The 15,400-nt window shown below is 46.4% G+C and overlaps 3 protein-coding genes across 6 annotated transcripts in view; 2 read left to right on the top strand and 1 right to left on the bottom strand.

Moving 5' to 3' along the window:
• LOC123190385 (factor of DNA methylation 1) overlaps positions 1 to 3,433 on the top strand; it is a 4,190-nt gene extending 757 nt beyond the window's left edge. For 2 of the 3 annotated variants that reach the window (XM_044603010.1, XM_044603011.1), the window contains exons 2-8: positions 333 to 391; positions 705 to 869; positions 1,075 to 1,277; positions 1,534 to 1,728; positions 1,830 to 2,045; positions 2,144 to 2,388; positions 3,048 to 3,433. In XM_044603010.1, the coding sequence (XP_044458945.1) occupies positions 710 to 869; positions 1,075 to 1,277; positions 1,534 to 1,728; positions 1,830 to 2,045; positions 2,144 to 2,388; positions 3,048 to 3,054 (1,026 nt within the window). In that variant the 5' untranslated portion in view covers positions 333 to 391; positions 705 to 709 and the 3' untranslated portion in view covers positions 3,055 to 3,433. The remainder of the gene's footprint in view (positions 1 to 332; positions 392 to 704; positions 870 to 1,074; positions 1,278 to 1,533; positions 1,729 to 1,829; positions 2,046 to 2,143; positions 2,389 to 3,047) is intronic. The other variant, XM_044603012.1, reaches the window with a different exon arrangement.
• Positions 3,434 to 3,890: 457 nt separating this feature from the next.
• LOC123190387 (ribosome biogenesis protein BRX1 homolog 2) lies at positions 3,891 to 7,576 on the top strand. Of its 2 annotated transcripts, none has more exons than XM_044603013.1 (9): positions 3,891 to 4,079; positions 4,524 to 4,765; positions 4,873 to 5,014; positions 5,396 to 5,474; positions 5,600 to 5,724; positions 6,149 to 6,250; positions 6,356 to 6,424; positions 6,507 to 6,605; positions 7,191 to 7,576. In XM_044603013.1, the coding sequence occupies exons 2-9, from the start codon at positions 4,563 to 4,565 to the stop codon at positions 7,326 to 7,328; spliced, it is 957 nt and encodes a 318-aa protein (XP_044458948.1). In that variant the 5' UTR covers positions 3,891 to 4,079; positions 4,524 to 4,562; the 3' UTR covers positions 7,329 to 7,576. The 2 variants fall into 2 exon arrangements, with proteins under 2 accessions (XP_044458948.1, XP_044458949.1); XM_044603014.1 differs by having other exon boundaries at positions 3,894 to 4,079; positions 4,521 to 4,765.
• Positions 7,577 to 7,618: 42 nt separating this feature from the next.
• LOC123190384 (probable purine permease 11) lies at positions 7,619 to 9,918 on the bottom strand. Its single transcript, XM_044603009.1, has 2 exons — positions 9,707 to 9,918; positions 7,619 to 8,987 (listed from the first exon to the last, which is right to left on the bottom strand). The coding sequence occupies exons 1-2, from the start codon at positions 9,876 to 9,878 to the stop codon at positions 7,846 to 7,848; spliced, it is 1,314 nt and encodes a 437-aa protein (XP_044458944.1). The 5' UTR covers positions 9,879 to 9,918; the 3' UTR covers positions 7,619 to 7,845.
• Positions 9,919 to 15,400: the final 5,482 nt, after the last annotated feature.

A 15,400-nucleotide genomic window follows, 5' to 3' on the forward strand; every position in this document is an offset into this window, starting at 1 on the left:
TGCATTCTTGTCATTAGGCAGTACTTCACCCGGCGCAAGTTCTATTCTTTTTGGAGGCTTGGAAGAAAGCATTTTTCCTGAATTTAGTGTTTTTTTTCTTCGAAACCCTAAACTTTTGATTTTGGGACGTGTCTGAAAGAGCAGGTTTAGATCTTGCGACTCTCTTTGTTTTCTTCTTGTTTCGAATGTTGGAGAAATTTTCGTTTTCTTGCTATGTTTTATGGGTTTCTTCTGGGTAGTACTCCTACATACAGGGCAACTAGATTTCAGTTTTGTGGGGTGCTAATTGCACAAATCCCTTCACTCACCTGATTAACCGTTTCCCTTTGCAGACCAGTTTGAAGGACAGTGGTGCTGGTTCTTACCATCTCGGCGTGCTCCATTTGCTAAGGTGAGGTCTTCTCTGCCTGTTTCTTGGATCTCATCAGTGTATCTTTAGCATTACTCCCTGATTTTTACTCATGTTCAAAATTCACTTTAAGTACTCCTTTTTTCTACATAAGCACCTGAATTTTTAACTCATGGAGGCACAAACTGTCAGATAAAAGCCATAGCTAACCACCACAACAACACTCGTACTAGAAGTCTTTTTTTTAGAAAAGACTCGTACTAGAGTTCTAGAAGTATAACTTGTATGATATGCTGTGGAACTGTGCGCATGGTGTGTAAATGCCGTGATACTCTGTTGGCTACTGGACCTGCAGACTTTATGGCTGAGGGCATGGCAATGGCCCGCGCTGGATCATTGGTTTCAAAGCTTGAGTCCAAGATATGCTATCATAGGGATGCTGCCCTCGAGTACATGGAAATCAAGGCTGTTGTTGGTGAAGTCATGGAAGAAAAGGAGATGCTCCAGCAGGATTATCGTGGTCTGTAATCTCTTTCATATGGTTCTCTATTTCCAAATTAGTTTCTTATAGGACCCCGATAACTCTTGTGATCATTGGCATGTGTCACAACACATTGTTGAGAAGCTTCATCATTGTCGTGCATCTGTTTCAGTCTTGGACTATTTAGTGCTCAAATATCAGTTTTGATGTGAAAATGTCATGGTAACTGGGGACGTTTTGGCAGCACTGAAAGATGAACTTGAGGAGGCAAAGAAAACGATTGTGGAAGTAAACAAGGAGCTTGCAGCAGGAAGCGCGGAGACCTCTCTCAGTAAAAAGGAGCTGGAGCTTGTAAAGAAGAAGCTTCAAGACTGGGAAGCTAAGCAAAATCTACCTGAGCTACTGAATTGCTCTGCTTCTGAGCATGTCCAGCCTAGTAATAGTAAGGTAATCACACCAACGTATAGTAAAATGTGTTGGTTTCGCAGTGTTATCTGTTCATTATTTTTTCTACATTTTTTATCTGTTCATCATATTGCCATGCCATGCAACTTAACACCTTCAGGAGTTATATATCTTTTGTTGTAGTCTGCATATATGCAAAAACAAAATATCTTCAGTCTATGTAACTTGGTAGGTTCCTTTCTGTCTACTGTTTGTCCTTGATAAACCATGTCTTGCTTATAAAAGTTTTGGTACGAAGCAGGGGCAGAAAAGATCAATGAGGCACCAGGAAGTGCCTTCTCAAGGTCCTCTGGGAATTGATGCTCACAAGCCTGACCTGGCAGAAGAGCGTCCTGGGAGCATGCTGGTAAACAACCCCATTGTTGGCCAAACCTCAGTTGTTCCACCAAGCACAGATGATGACGTGGTGGCCCTGCGTGAACATCTGATCAAGGTTTGCTCAGAGCCATGGAATATTTCTCCAGATATATGTAGATAGATATTGCATAGTTCATAGATATGGTAGCCGATGTGACATGTAAGTCATTGTTCCAGCAATTCCTTGAAATTGATAAATACGGCGGGCGGATCATCGGGATAAAGGAAATGGGCAAACTGAATGTGAAGGCGTTCGAGATTGCTTGCGCTGAGAAGTTCCGTACAACAAAAGCCGCTGATGCGTCTAGTAAGCTGTACTCACTGTGGCAGCAGCGGATCACTGACGTAAGCTGGAATCCCTTCAACATGGTCACGGTCGAGGGCAATCATCAGGTATGTCAATTGACAGTTGTGGAAAGCTTCTTGGCATCTGACCAGTTGTGTTTGACCAATTATCGACATTAAAAGATCATGTGCTGCTGCATTGTCAGGAGGTTCTGAATGTCAATGATGATAAGCTGCAAGAACTGAAGAAGGAATGGGGAGAAGGCCCCTACAAAGCTGTCATCAATGCGCTGATGGAGATGAAAGAGTACAACTGCCTAGGCGACAGGAGCACCGTCTATGAGCTATGGAACTACCGGGCGGACCGGAAAGCCACCCTAACGGAGTGTACTGAGTACATGGCCGATCGTGTGCAAGAACTCACAGTGGTCAAGCGCAGGAAGACTCGCAGGTACATGCATGTAGCTGATTTTTCATTTTGGCGATGATAGCATCTGAATGGCAGCTGAACGCATACATTACTGTGCTTCTAGTTCAACCATACCCATACGCTTGTGTTCAATCACCTGTGTGGCATTTACTTGATCTTTAATCATCTGAGAGCCTTTCATTTTCCCTAGATTCTTTCTTTTTGCCTATCATTTTATTTGTGATGAATCTCTCGCGGCATCAGAACATCAGCCTATATGGCACACGAATCGTTGACACCCACCTTAGAAATCTCAAGGTAAATGTTTCGGTGATGCAGACAGGCAGATTAAGGCCTGACCTGGTGATCCATGAAACATCAGATCATTGCAACAAAGAAAAACTCCACACTGAGTTCTTGGTGTGCCCTGTCATGATTTTCTTTTCTTTTTGTGTGATGCAGGTAGGCAAAAACATCAGATCATTGTTTGTTTTTTCTTTTCTTTCCTGAAACAGTTTTCTGTTACAGCAATGAAAGCTTGCTTTGTCTAAACAAAAGTTTCCTTTATCCTTTAAACAAGAAACTAGGGTCAAAGTCGATACGCTTTCTAAGCAAACGTGCATCTGTGCTACTGAAATCACCAAAGCAGCTTACTTGTACCGATCATTGAGCTCATTGGTCCCCTTTGTATTGTCATGCAGGAATTAGTGATGGCTCCTGCAAGATGCACTAGCAAGGAAAAGAGGTTGCCAGACCCCCCTTAGTAGTAGTTAAGCAGCAAAACTGTTGTGAGTGTGCTTTGAGTAATTCTTAACCTGGCTGTAGCAAGAGAGGGGAAACTATGAGAGCAAGCCCTTTTCGTATTTTTTTTTTTTGCGCGGAAAGCCCTTTTCATATTGTTGGACCAAGTTGTAGCTTATGACTGTCTGTACCGTTCTACCTTATGCTCACCTCTATCTAAAACAATGCTACTCTGATATTTGAAATTCCTGCATTCGGATTTCAAAACACAGAGCAAGTGTGCTTGCATGTTTAGGTTGTCAACTCTTTAAGTCTTGCTGAATTGCATGCACCAACATGGTTGTCATTATCATGTTTCAAGTCCGTTGGGTATCTAGTAGCAGCAAAGCTTGCGAGAATTTTCTACAAACACTTTTGAATAAATTTTGAATTGCAAACATGAAAAATATGGTAACTTGCAAACATAAATTCTGAAAAAAATCAGAAGAAAAAGTAAGCAATTGGATGAAAAGAACGAATGAAAAGAGAACATGAGGACTAGGAGTTTACTTTGGATCCTTGAGATTCATGGCCGTTCTCATCATCTCATGATTCCTAGCCTTCGCCTCTGCATGGTTTAAGACGCCAAACCATGGAGATTGGCGGTTTTTTTACTACTCCAGAACCCGGGTATTTCGGATCGGAACAGGCAAGCCGCGTCCGCGAGGAGCCCAATCCAAATCTGAATGGGCTCGCCACACACACGCCCAGCCCAGCCCAGCCCACCCGGCCCACCAACACGATGAAAAGTGGACTATCCGCAGCCCAGCATCAACATCGCCCAGAAACTCAGGGTTTCCTTCCTTCCTTGGACCTCCACGCCGCCGCCTCCTCCTCCTACCTTGTCCAGACGAACCACCGCAGCGTTGTTGCCGGGAGTGCCTTCGGAGAACCACAGCTCTGCCCCCCGCGCCGCGCCTCCGGTGGCCGCTTCTTCCTCGACCCCGGCATAGGTAAATCCACTCGCTCGGGCCCTCTCCCCCTGCGTTCTCTTGTGCTCCGTGTGCCCCACGCCCGTCCAGCCGTGGCAACAGTTCGGCATGGCCTGCGTTCTGCGACAGTACAAGTTTCGCACTGCACACTGATTAGTTCAGCAGAGCATGCGTATGTACGTATTTGTAAGAACACACAATCTTTGTGGCGCTTGCTGGCCATTGGGTAAACAAATGACTTGGTGTCGATTAAGTACAGGGTCCCTCTTCGCCAAGCAATGCATTTTCTTTCTTTCTAGAAACGGTCTCTTGCGCGCAAGTGTTCTCTGTTGGGTGATAAGTCCAGATGTATGGGTGCTTCGTTAGCAATGTGAATGGATTATTGATATGTGACGCATTTGCGATGCCAACATTTGTGCTCCTCGTGATTCTGTTATCTAATAATTAGTGTCAATGTTGAAGTAGATCTTGCCCTCAAGTGCTCAAGCCCCAGCGTCTCACCCCATGGCGAAGAAGAGGAAGCGCAGCTCCGATGCTCCCGCCTCTGCTGCCGTAGAGAAGCCTGATGACTCTGCCCCCGAGCGGCCGGAACGCACCCTCTTTGGGTTCAAGGACTCGGCCGCCGAGCCTGCTTCTAAGGACGCTGGGCCGCTCTTCCGGAACAAGGAGAAGGTGCTCATTACGTGCTCCCGCCGCATCATTTACAGGTGAGCGTGTTACCCTCTCTGCTTGGAGTTCTCTGGTGGTGGTTGTTAGACCAATGCTTTTGTGGGGGGTGTTGATTGTTTTGCGGATTGGTTTGCGCTGTGCGTAGGTACCGGCATCTGATGCAGAACGTGGTGTCGCTGCTGCCGCACGCCAAGAAGGACAGCAAGGTTGAGTCCAAGCAGAGCAAGGGCAGCGCGCTCAACGAGCTGGTCGAGCTCAGGAGCTGCTCCAGCTGCCTCTTTTTCGAGGTACTACACACATACTATGCTCGCTGCCTGCTTGCTAGCTTGATGGAAATAGTTTATCTTCGACCACCTCAAGGTTGCCTACTTTGATAGGAGAAGTACATAATAGGAACATTAACGGTTGCTAAATCATACTGCATTTAACATGGAACTGGTTAGTTGTTTGTGGTGCGAAATCAACTTCAGAGTTAATTCTGATCCATATCATTGTTCTGGTGTGAACCTTACTGAGCTTTGTAATCCACACTGTCTGTTATCTGTTTCACAATGTTTAAAAGTTGTCAACTCCACGTTGTTTTACTATCGCTCTAAAATTAGACAATTTAAATATGCCCTAGAGTTGCTAATTCTTATATTGAAGCATCTTCTGCGTGTATATTGCAGTGCAGAAAACAGAAAGATCTTTACCTTTGGATGGTCAAGTCCCCTGCAGGGCCATCAGTGAAATTTCTAGTCAATGCTGGTATACTCTCACACCAATAGTAGTTATTCAGTTGTTTTACTATGCACTGCATTTTGTACTGTGTGTATTTTTATCGTGATGATTCGTCTACTAATGCCCAACCATCCTGTAACATTTACGTGCAGTTCACACCATGGAGGAACTGAGGCTCACCGGCAACCATCTGAAAGGGTCACGTCCTCTGCTAACATTTTCTTCAAATTTTGACCAGCAACCTCATTGGAAGCTCTTGAAGGAAATGATAACACAAGTACGTGATGATTTGGCTTGTTACATTATGCTGCATGTGTTATCAGCATTTTGAACAAAGCTGATATTGACCTGTATTAAAAAAGAAAACTTCGGTTTTTGCAAGATCAATTTATTCTTATTTAGTTGGTGTCAAAAGAGGTTAAACTTGATTTTTGATGCATGTTTACGGTAAGATCATATTTGTCCACACAGTAGTTACAGACTAGCATGTGGGTGTAATGCATCCACTATTGCTCTTTTTTATGTTTATAATAATATAGGCCTCTGAAGGAAGGATTCACATTTAATAACCCAGGCTATATTAGTATAGCAGAGGTGATAATATACTTCGATATAGTCAAATTAGTAATCCAGTGGAGACATGCTCTTCTTTTAATGATAGACTGTCAGAGCTAACTTATTGCCCATTGCTGTAAATGCAGATTTTTGCTACTCCAAAAGATCATAGGAAGGCAAAACCTTTTCATGATCATGTTTTTGTGTTCTCCATTGTGGATGACCACATTTGGTTCAGAAATTACCAGGTGATGTCTTGGTCTTTAGAGTTTTGATTACGATGAAGTTTCAATACTTAAAACCTGTCAAGTTATTAACACCATCTGAAACTTATCAAATGATATACTTGACAGATATCTGTACCCCACAATGAGATTGACAAAGTTGATAAAGGAGGCCTAGATAAAATGACACTTGTTGAGGTAAAAGTAGTGTGAGCTTATATCTTGATGGTTTATATAACTTGTTTGCTAATCAATATTCTAATGAAATTGCTGTGTGTAGGTTGGCCCCAGGTTCTGTTTGAATCCAATAAAAATATTTGGTGGTAGTTTTGGTGGCCCCACATTGTTCGAGAACCCATTCTATGTGTCTCCCAATCAGGTATAGCTTGCTTTCACCAGTTGATTTGGACTAAGTACATATATTTCAGACATCTTTGTAATGAAAATCTGGTCTTACCTCTTTGGTCATCAAGGAATAGTTATATTATCTGTTTCTTGTGTTTCTTTGCTTGAAATAAAAGTTGAACTGAGAAAATCGACAAGTTGAATGATCTGTAGTGTCATGTTATTTATTGGTACCGCTGGTGCACAGTTAGCTTTATTGTGTTCTGGAATGGGATTTGATATCAAATATGGTATTATGAGGAGCACATTTTTCATGAAATGAGATGCATATCGTGTTTGCACCATTGGAATGGAACATTCAAATGCGTGTCATCCATTATGTTTCTCTCAGATACAGTACTCCTTGTACACTACTGCTCCATTCTGTTGGACCTAACTAACTAATCATGATTGATCTGCAAACCTGGAATAGATTAGTGCTATCGTCTGGTTGGTATCTTTTTGTGGTTCTGGGGAAAAAGATTTACAGCTCACCAGGGTATGCATATTCATGTATGCTTTGACATGTACTGATCCACACCCGGGGGTTAATAACGGTTTCATTGATTTGGAGCACCAGATCCGCGCACTGGAGAAACGGAAGAAGGCAGGCAAGTACGCCAAGAAGGTGAAGGCCAAGGTGAGGAGGAAGATGCACGAGATGGAGAACACCCTCGAGCCCGACGAGTTTGCTGATCTTTGGAAAGGGGAAGACTAGCTAGTGCGGGCGACTGTACTAATGAATTTGATCGTCAAACCCATGCATGCTGGCTATCGCCAAGCACTGAATTTTGCACTATTATGTGGTAGTTCTGGTATGACAATCAAAGCATGTGTTTTATTATGTAAACAACTGGATTTCGCTCTTGCTCATATCCATATCGCCTTGCTACTGGCTGTGTGTTTCACCTTGTCTTTTGCCACTGATATACTAGTTGCAAGCAAATGAGCAAAGCCTGTAAAAACGATTGATACCATCTCATGTCATTTTCCGCTAGGATCAGTTGATTAGAGTAATATTTGGAGAAGGTATTTGCTGTGGCATTTCGTGCCTGCATGTTATAATACATTGTTTTTCGTATACTATGGTTTCTAAAATACTTGGCCTGAATTCTAAGTCTCCAACAAACAGGATGTAGGAATGATTTTCAAAAAAGAAAAGAGAGAGTGCTATTAGGACACCACTACTGTAATTTTAGCTTTGTTTGGCCACGAACACGAGCACGAGGGACGTCTCAGGCGGGCAAAGCGGCCTCGCCGCCCGCGCGCGCCTTGCAGACGCAGCACTCTGCCGCTCCACCTTGACCCCCCATGGCCGCGGCGCGCCGGCCGTCGAGGTAGTGCTGGTAGACGTAGGAGAGGAACCCCCAGACGGCCATGAGCATGGCGACGGCCTTGATCCCCGTCATCCGGTCCCCGAACAGCACCACGGCGAACACCGGCACCAGCGGCAACGACACGGTGCCCGTCACGTTGGCGAACAGCGACGACACCCTCGTGATCAGCCGCAGCGTCGCCACCGACATGGCCTGCCACGACACGGCCGTCCCCACCAGCGTTGCCACGTACCTCGCCCTCCCGTCCTCGAACGCCGCCATCTCCCCCGGGATCGTCCGCCACTCCCCCGACGCCAGCAGCCCGCACACCGCCACCGTCGCCGCCACGAAGTTGGTGCACATCTGCACCCGCAGCACCCACCGGAGCGTCCTCCCCCGGACCGCCTTCTCGAAGGTGACCTCGAAGAGGGACAGGATGAGCGCGAACACGGCGGAGGCAGACAGCGTCAGGATGAAGCCCAGCGTGTACTTGCCGCGCGGCAGGTCGGCGGCGGAGGTGCCGTCGGAGGAGGAGCCGACGCCGAGCAGCGCGGCCGAGAAGGTGAGCACCACCACGGAGTTGGCGATGAGCGCCGTGAAGCGCTGCGCGTTGATGAGGCGGGAGGTGACGGAGTTGAAGGCCAGCTGCGTGGCGGCCACCAGCGCGAAGGTGGACACCGGCAGGTACTGCAGCGCGTACGAGTACATGAGGTTGTCGAAGCCGATGAGGGTGCCCAGCCCGAGGTAGATGGGCACCATCTTGGCCGCCGCCGGCCGGGGCTCGCCGACGGGGTCGCGCGGCGTGAGGAGGAGGAGGATGGCGAGCAGGGGCGAGCCGCCGGACTGCGTGAGCGTGGCCATCCACTTGCTGTTGCCGCCGGAGTTGTAGTAGTAACGGCCCAGCAGGGTGGCCACGGTCTGCCCGCAGAGCACCACGAGCATGTCCAGCAGCACCATCAGCCACCACCTGACGCCGCGTGTCCCCGGCCGTCGTCGCTCGGCGGCCTTCGGCCCCGCGCCGTTCTCGCCATGGCCCGATTCTTCTTGCTCCGGGACACTACCTTAATCAGTGGACAGAAAAGGTGACGTAATTTTAGTGAGTGGATCTCTTTAGTACTCCCAAAGTGCATCAGTAAAGCCCGGTTCATTTTTGCAGAAGAAACTGAAACTGAGTTCTGATTGTAGGCCAGGGCTACGTGTTTCTGCTTTGCTTCCATTCCAAGTTCCAACTACTGGTTTAGATATTTGCTTGTAAGAAACAACTTCTGAATTCACTCACATGAAGATAAGATGACCGGTATGGTATGGGTGCTCTGTATTTATTTCCACTCTCCAATGATTTGCTTGTCTCCAATCAAATACTACCACATGAAAGCTACATGCACGACGTGCAGAACTGCAGATGTAATGAGGTAGCTCCTTTTTCGATAGCTTTTTTCTTGGCGGAAGTGTTTAGGCGGCGGATATTTTGAAGAAGGTGGAGAAATTACATGTGGATGCTTGTTGCTAGTTGGTAAATTTACTGTGGAACTGCGTTGCTAGCTAGTTGAAGGGCCGCGACCAGAGCAAGAACAGGCCATGCCAGACGCATGGAGATCGCCGGGCACCGTATCATGACGACCATTTTGACAAAGAATTACCGCCTTCCCAAGATTACCGGTGGGAACTGGGAACGCAGCCAGTTAAACATCACGAAAACAAATTGTTTGCACCATCAGGACTGACCGAAACAGCTGATACACATAATCACGCTCGAGGAACGCAAGTAGAGGAGGATTACCTCTGACCTGGAGCTGGATTTCCTGAGGACTCGACATGTTGCTCCAAGAGCAGAACGAGATGGTGTCTGTATCTGCTCGCCGTTCACCTGTTGTTGTTCTTCCTTCACACCCCTCGGCCCTCGCTAATAAGTGAGTGCTACGAGCGACGGACCCCTGGCTTCCTAGCAGCATATATACTGACCAGGTCGCCGAATTGTTTCCAATTGTTTGATGCCAGTGAGCTCACATCCATTTCCACCATGATTGGGTGATATTTATTTTATCTACGGTGGAGGACCCCACGCCAACAGGGTAAGCAACTTTGGTCTACATGTTTGGAAGTCCTGCCCCCACATCTCACTCAAACCTGTCATGCGCCGTCCAGATGATGCATGATTGAGGTGCATTAGTTCGAGCTTGACTATGGCACACACGTGATAGACTTTTATTAAATTGGGGCTAAAATATTTGTCTTGTAGCACCATGAAAAAAAGAGAATTGCCAAATTAATTTGGTGAAATCAGATAAAAACTGCTACAAATGCCGTGAAGGCGCACCGCCTGTCGATCTGGGCATCAAAACAAAATCCACCCACATTGTTGAAGAGAGGACCACCATGAAGGTCGAATGCAAACATCACCATCATCACTCCTCTCCGCGCAAGCGATTCAGAGTTCACTGCAAACAAGTATCAACGGTGCCCCTACCACAGCAACCGCACAAAACCTACAAGGAGCTATGCCAAACAACGGACCACCAACAATGGCGACGAGATAATTCTGACTTTGAAGATGATCACATGCGGAAGAAATATGCATGATTTGCACGACCCAAGCTAGACCTCCTCGAAGTATACCTGGCCAAACCTCGGGCCGGGCCTAGCCAAGCCCGAGACAAAAAACTTAGGCCCGGGCCTGGCCCCGGAAGCAGCGTCGGGCTGGGCCGGGTCAGGCTTTTTCGGACCGGGCCGAGCTTCCCATGGCCAGGACTACCTCGAAGACCACCAATCAGCTATCAACGTCACCGCCTAGGCTCCATCGAGGTAGCCCCGACTCCATGATGACACATTGAGACAAAGAGAAACCTATCGGACACGCCGAACATACTCGACTACCAGAGCCCTGCCGTGACCATACACAACTCGCCATCATTATGGTTGCCAAATCAGACGCTACACCGGACAAAGGTGAGCAATTTTCCTCACAAACCATGTGAAGCAAGCCATTGTCGGTCCCATCATCCCCGCCGGCTCCAAGACAATGCCTTCAAGGAAGCGGTGCACAACACCACCACCACCTGCCTCGTGGTAGGCCTGGCACGACGGCTATGCCAAGAGGCGGCAAGGGCATCCACCGCGTGCTTCATCTCCGGCGGCAGGCTGTCTCACAGTGCTTTCCCACTGGCGATCATGGGCGATGCATTGCAAGGGAGGAGGATGTGAAGGGACTGGTGTTGTGGTGTGGAGTTAGCCGGGTGTGGCGCCTTTATATAGCGGATTCCGGTGAGGCGAGGTGTCCGGGTGCGTCAATGCGCGGCGCCAGAGTGGGTTTCTCAGCCGACGAGCTTGCTTAATGGCGGCAGAAGAACGGTCAGCGGCATTGAATGGGCGTGGTAGATATCCGTCCGTCCCGTGCAGTCACATGTCTCCATTGAACATGCGCGGACACCGGAGACGCATCGCGGGCGGCATCATTGGCCGCCGCGACGCTTCAATGGCAGAGGCAGTGAGAGGTCGCATCAGCCCCGAGCCGTCTTCAATGTTGAGCGGCACGCTGTACAGCGGCATGAATGCGGGCAGCTGGTGCCGGGTAGGAGCGTGCGCGGGAGAGGGGAGGGGTTTTTGGTGGGCCAGGACGGTCTGAAGCGGGCTTGAGATCGGTTCAGACTTCCGTAAATCTCCCCACGTTTGTCTTCGGTTTACGGGAGAAATCACGTCCGGACCACCCATACAAGTCGGTATTGGATGATTTTTGCGGTCCGGATAACACGGGCGATTGCGGGAGGTCTACGGATCCGCCTTGAAAATGTCCTTGGTTCATAGGATAGGATTATCGTAGGAATAAGAATTTTGTAGAAAATGAGATGGCATGTACCTCAAATTCTATGAGTAGGAATAGGAAACGAGATGTCATTTGATTGACACCAAAGGAATTTTTCCATTGAGTCTAGGCTCATTTTTATTTTCCTATGAAATGTGGAGGATAGGAACCAATCCTATGTAAGAATAGGAATCTATTCCTATAAACCAAAGGGCTCTAAAGGAAAAAATTCTATAAAAATCCTATCCTCTAGAATCCCTATGAAATTCCTCCAAACTAAAGGAGGCCTAGAAAAGTTTGACTATGCACCATATTTATTGACAGACGTGTTGTTTAACACTATAGTCGTCGCCCATGTGCAGATAGATACACACTAAACCAACCAGTATCAGTCAATTCTCCCTGAAATCTTGATCTAAAATTTTCCCTAACCCTGAAATCGACACGTACTGCTCCCATGATGACGATGATAATGATGATGACAGTGAAAGCTTAAGACTAGTCTCATGTTGCACATCAAAATCATCAAATCGTTGTACTAGGAGTAGCAATCAAACATGACTGAAAAGAGGTTCTTTGACAGGTTCACATCTCTCCTGTTTGCAGGGTTTTTTTAGGCCTACAAAAACGTCTAATACTCCCTCCAAGTAGCACTCTTCATAAGATTTCAGCTAAGATCCAAAAGCAAGCTACAGTTTCTACCTGTCAGTGTAATTCCAACCCCAGAAGTGCTATCTGGCACGCACCATATTGTCACATCACGCCGGCTATATTATTTACACAAACATCTTGGCACGTTTCGACCAATTTGCGTAGGTATCTTGACCAGATTATGTAACAACAGCGAGTAGTGGAATCGTTCAAAGATTCAAGAACGGACACGCAGATCCTGCATGACATGTCACTTGTGCGTTGAAATTTAACCCAAAATGATTGTTTCTCTTGTTTGTTTTCAGTAACCGGAGGTATCGTTTCATCATGCACTTGTGACACCAGTTATCCAAAAATCCCGCGTCTACCAAGAGCTACGTACCACTTTAGGAAAACTACCTAACAACTAAACCTCTCCCTCCTTATTTTTAGGGGATGGACCCGTCCTTCCCCGAGTAATGCTACATTCACAGATGATTACGGGGGTTTTACCGTGTAATTATGACTTGGCAAATGGCGATTGGGGTTAAGAAGGAGGGAGGGCGCCACCCAAGCGCGTAGCTAGGCCCCAGGCTACCCTGGCCATGGCCTAGGGCGTGGCAATGCATTTCTTTGTTGACTGTTCACATTTTTACCACTGTTCATTTAAACTGTTCTTTTGTAGTTGGTTCGGGGCGTCGGAAAATCCTAACTACACAACTGGCCCCACCCACCTAAAAATCAGGGGGTGGAGAGAATTAAAGGAAGGGGTCCGTGAAACCTTCCCATAATCATTCATGAATGTAGCATTATTGGTCCTTCGCCTTACCTCCAATCATATTCATCCACCTGGTTCGTTATGTTAATTACGTAGAACTTTTTATGTAGCTCTAGCATAGATCCTGGTTATCCCACTTAGCATTTTTTAAGAAGTCATTTATCATCGTAAACATTTTCATTATCAATAATTTTTGTGGAGTTTTTCACTAAAAAAGAAAGAAAAAACAACAACCATGATTACACCGGCGATCTTCTTTAGGAAGGGGGGTAGTCGACCCTGGCGCGCCACATAATTTTAGTACGATGAGGGTGGATAGGATCATTCATCGTGCATGCAAGCGTCGGACCGTGCGGAGGCCCTCCTGACGTGGGTTGTGGGGAGACATGGTCCAACTGATAGTGGACAGGGCAGACTGTCCAGACTCCACTAAGGTTCCTCCCACTTTGAGGAGGGTATCTGGGATTTCGAACGTCCTGTCCGGTCTAGACTGATTTGGTGATCGACATTAGATGACTAAAAGTGTTTGAACCGTTTGATTCGAACGTTGGAGTTTTCACAATGTAAAGTGGACGTTACGGCATGAATCCTCGCAATTACTTGTTAGGATTTTACATATCGATCATTTTGCACCATGTCAGCCACTGGTGCTTCAATTAGCAGCCACTGGTGCTCGAAATGGCAGCCACCTGACGTGTGACCGCGACGAGGTATGCTGGGATCGGCCGCCAGCGATGGTGCAACTGCGACAACCACGTGCGGGAGCTACACCCCGATGACGCTGGGACTGACAATCAACGACGTTGGATCACGCTTGTCGATGCTGCGACTGACAGAGAGGGATGCTGGAAGTGGCGACACCAAAAGCTATGATCGGTTCAACCACAATGCTGCAACCGGTGAGCAGGGGCGGAGCTAGGATTTTGGTATAGGGGGCCAAGTCAAGTTCCTAAAATTTTTCTAGACCAAAAAATAACAATCATCATACTGTAATACATGCCACACGATTCCAAAATATTGATACAATTGTATAAGTCCAAATTTACCTTTACAATTGCCAATAACATGACAAAAAATTAATAATTTCACTGGAAGAGAACTTACCTGTTAAAATTTTTCAACGTTTAACCCAAGTAAGTCTCTCGTTTGGCGCTTAAAATAAAATCAATATTTTGGAGGCACTTCTTAGAGCTTCAACTTGCTTGTCTGGTGGCGGCTCCCAATTTGACATCATGAGTGTCAATGGACCAGATTTATGACTTGCACATTAGCCTTATTAACATTTTCAATGGAGAACTAGAAGCAACCTGCTTAAATAATGAATTAACGTGGACAGTGTTTGACAACGCTTTTCTCTTCATAACTGCTGAATTGCAGTGTGACAATTAGCTATTGGATAAGTTTGACATAGGGAAAATTTGCATCACAAATAATTACTCATACAAGATAATTTGCATCACGGTCACTATAATTTTTAGGACATGTACAGGATAGGAATTTTTCATAGAATCGTAGCATTACAAGTCAGATAACCAGAACATGTAAACTAGTAAAATCTGATGTATATGTTCAACAATGATACAAGATGAGAATTGAGATTAGTAGATGCATGGTGTGATGTGCTGATGTGCTAAACCTTGGGTCCTTGGCTAGTTTCTGTTGGTTGGAATCAGGCTGCGTGCCTGCGTCGCGCGGTCGCAGTTATGCCGTATGAATAGGATCGGGAGCAATAGGTCAGGGAGAAGAGCTAGAGCTAGGGCGGGCGAGGGCACGGAACAGCGGCGACTAATTTACGTACATTTTTTTTATGAGCCTATTCCACGTACAAGCTAATATTTTCCTTGAGCTTTTTTGGAGCTAAACGTACGTACAGGCTGATCACGCGAGAACGCAGAGCCCAGGCCGCTGGAAGCGGATCCTCTAACATCCTCAAGGGATGTCACGAAGCTACAGTGACATGCGTGTGTAAAACGGAGAAGGAATGGCAGGGTTACTATAGCAATTACTGTGCAAATTTACTGTAGCATGTACAAAAATAAATCAAAAAATAATTTTATTGCATCATAATTTTGTTTGTATGTAATCTTTGTAAATGTATACAGTAGATTTGTAATTTGCAAATTAATTATAATCATTTTAGGTTTAACCATATAGATGTGAAGAAAGGATGTCACGGTTACTGTAGCTTACGTGACATCCCTTGAGGATGTTAGAGGATCCGGTTCCCAGACCGCTAGTGTGGGCTTGACATGGGCCTTCTCCCTTTT

Source organism: Triticum aestivum, chromosome 2A, assembly GCF_018294505.1.
Source record: "Triticum aestivum cultivar Chinese Spring chromosome 2A, IWGSC CS RefSeq v2.1, whole genome shotgun sequence".
NCBI lineage: Eukaryota > Viridiplantae > Streptophyta > Magnoliopsida > Poales > Poaceae > Triticum > Triticum aestivum.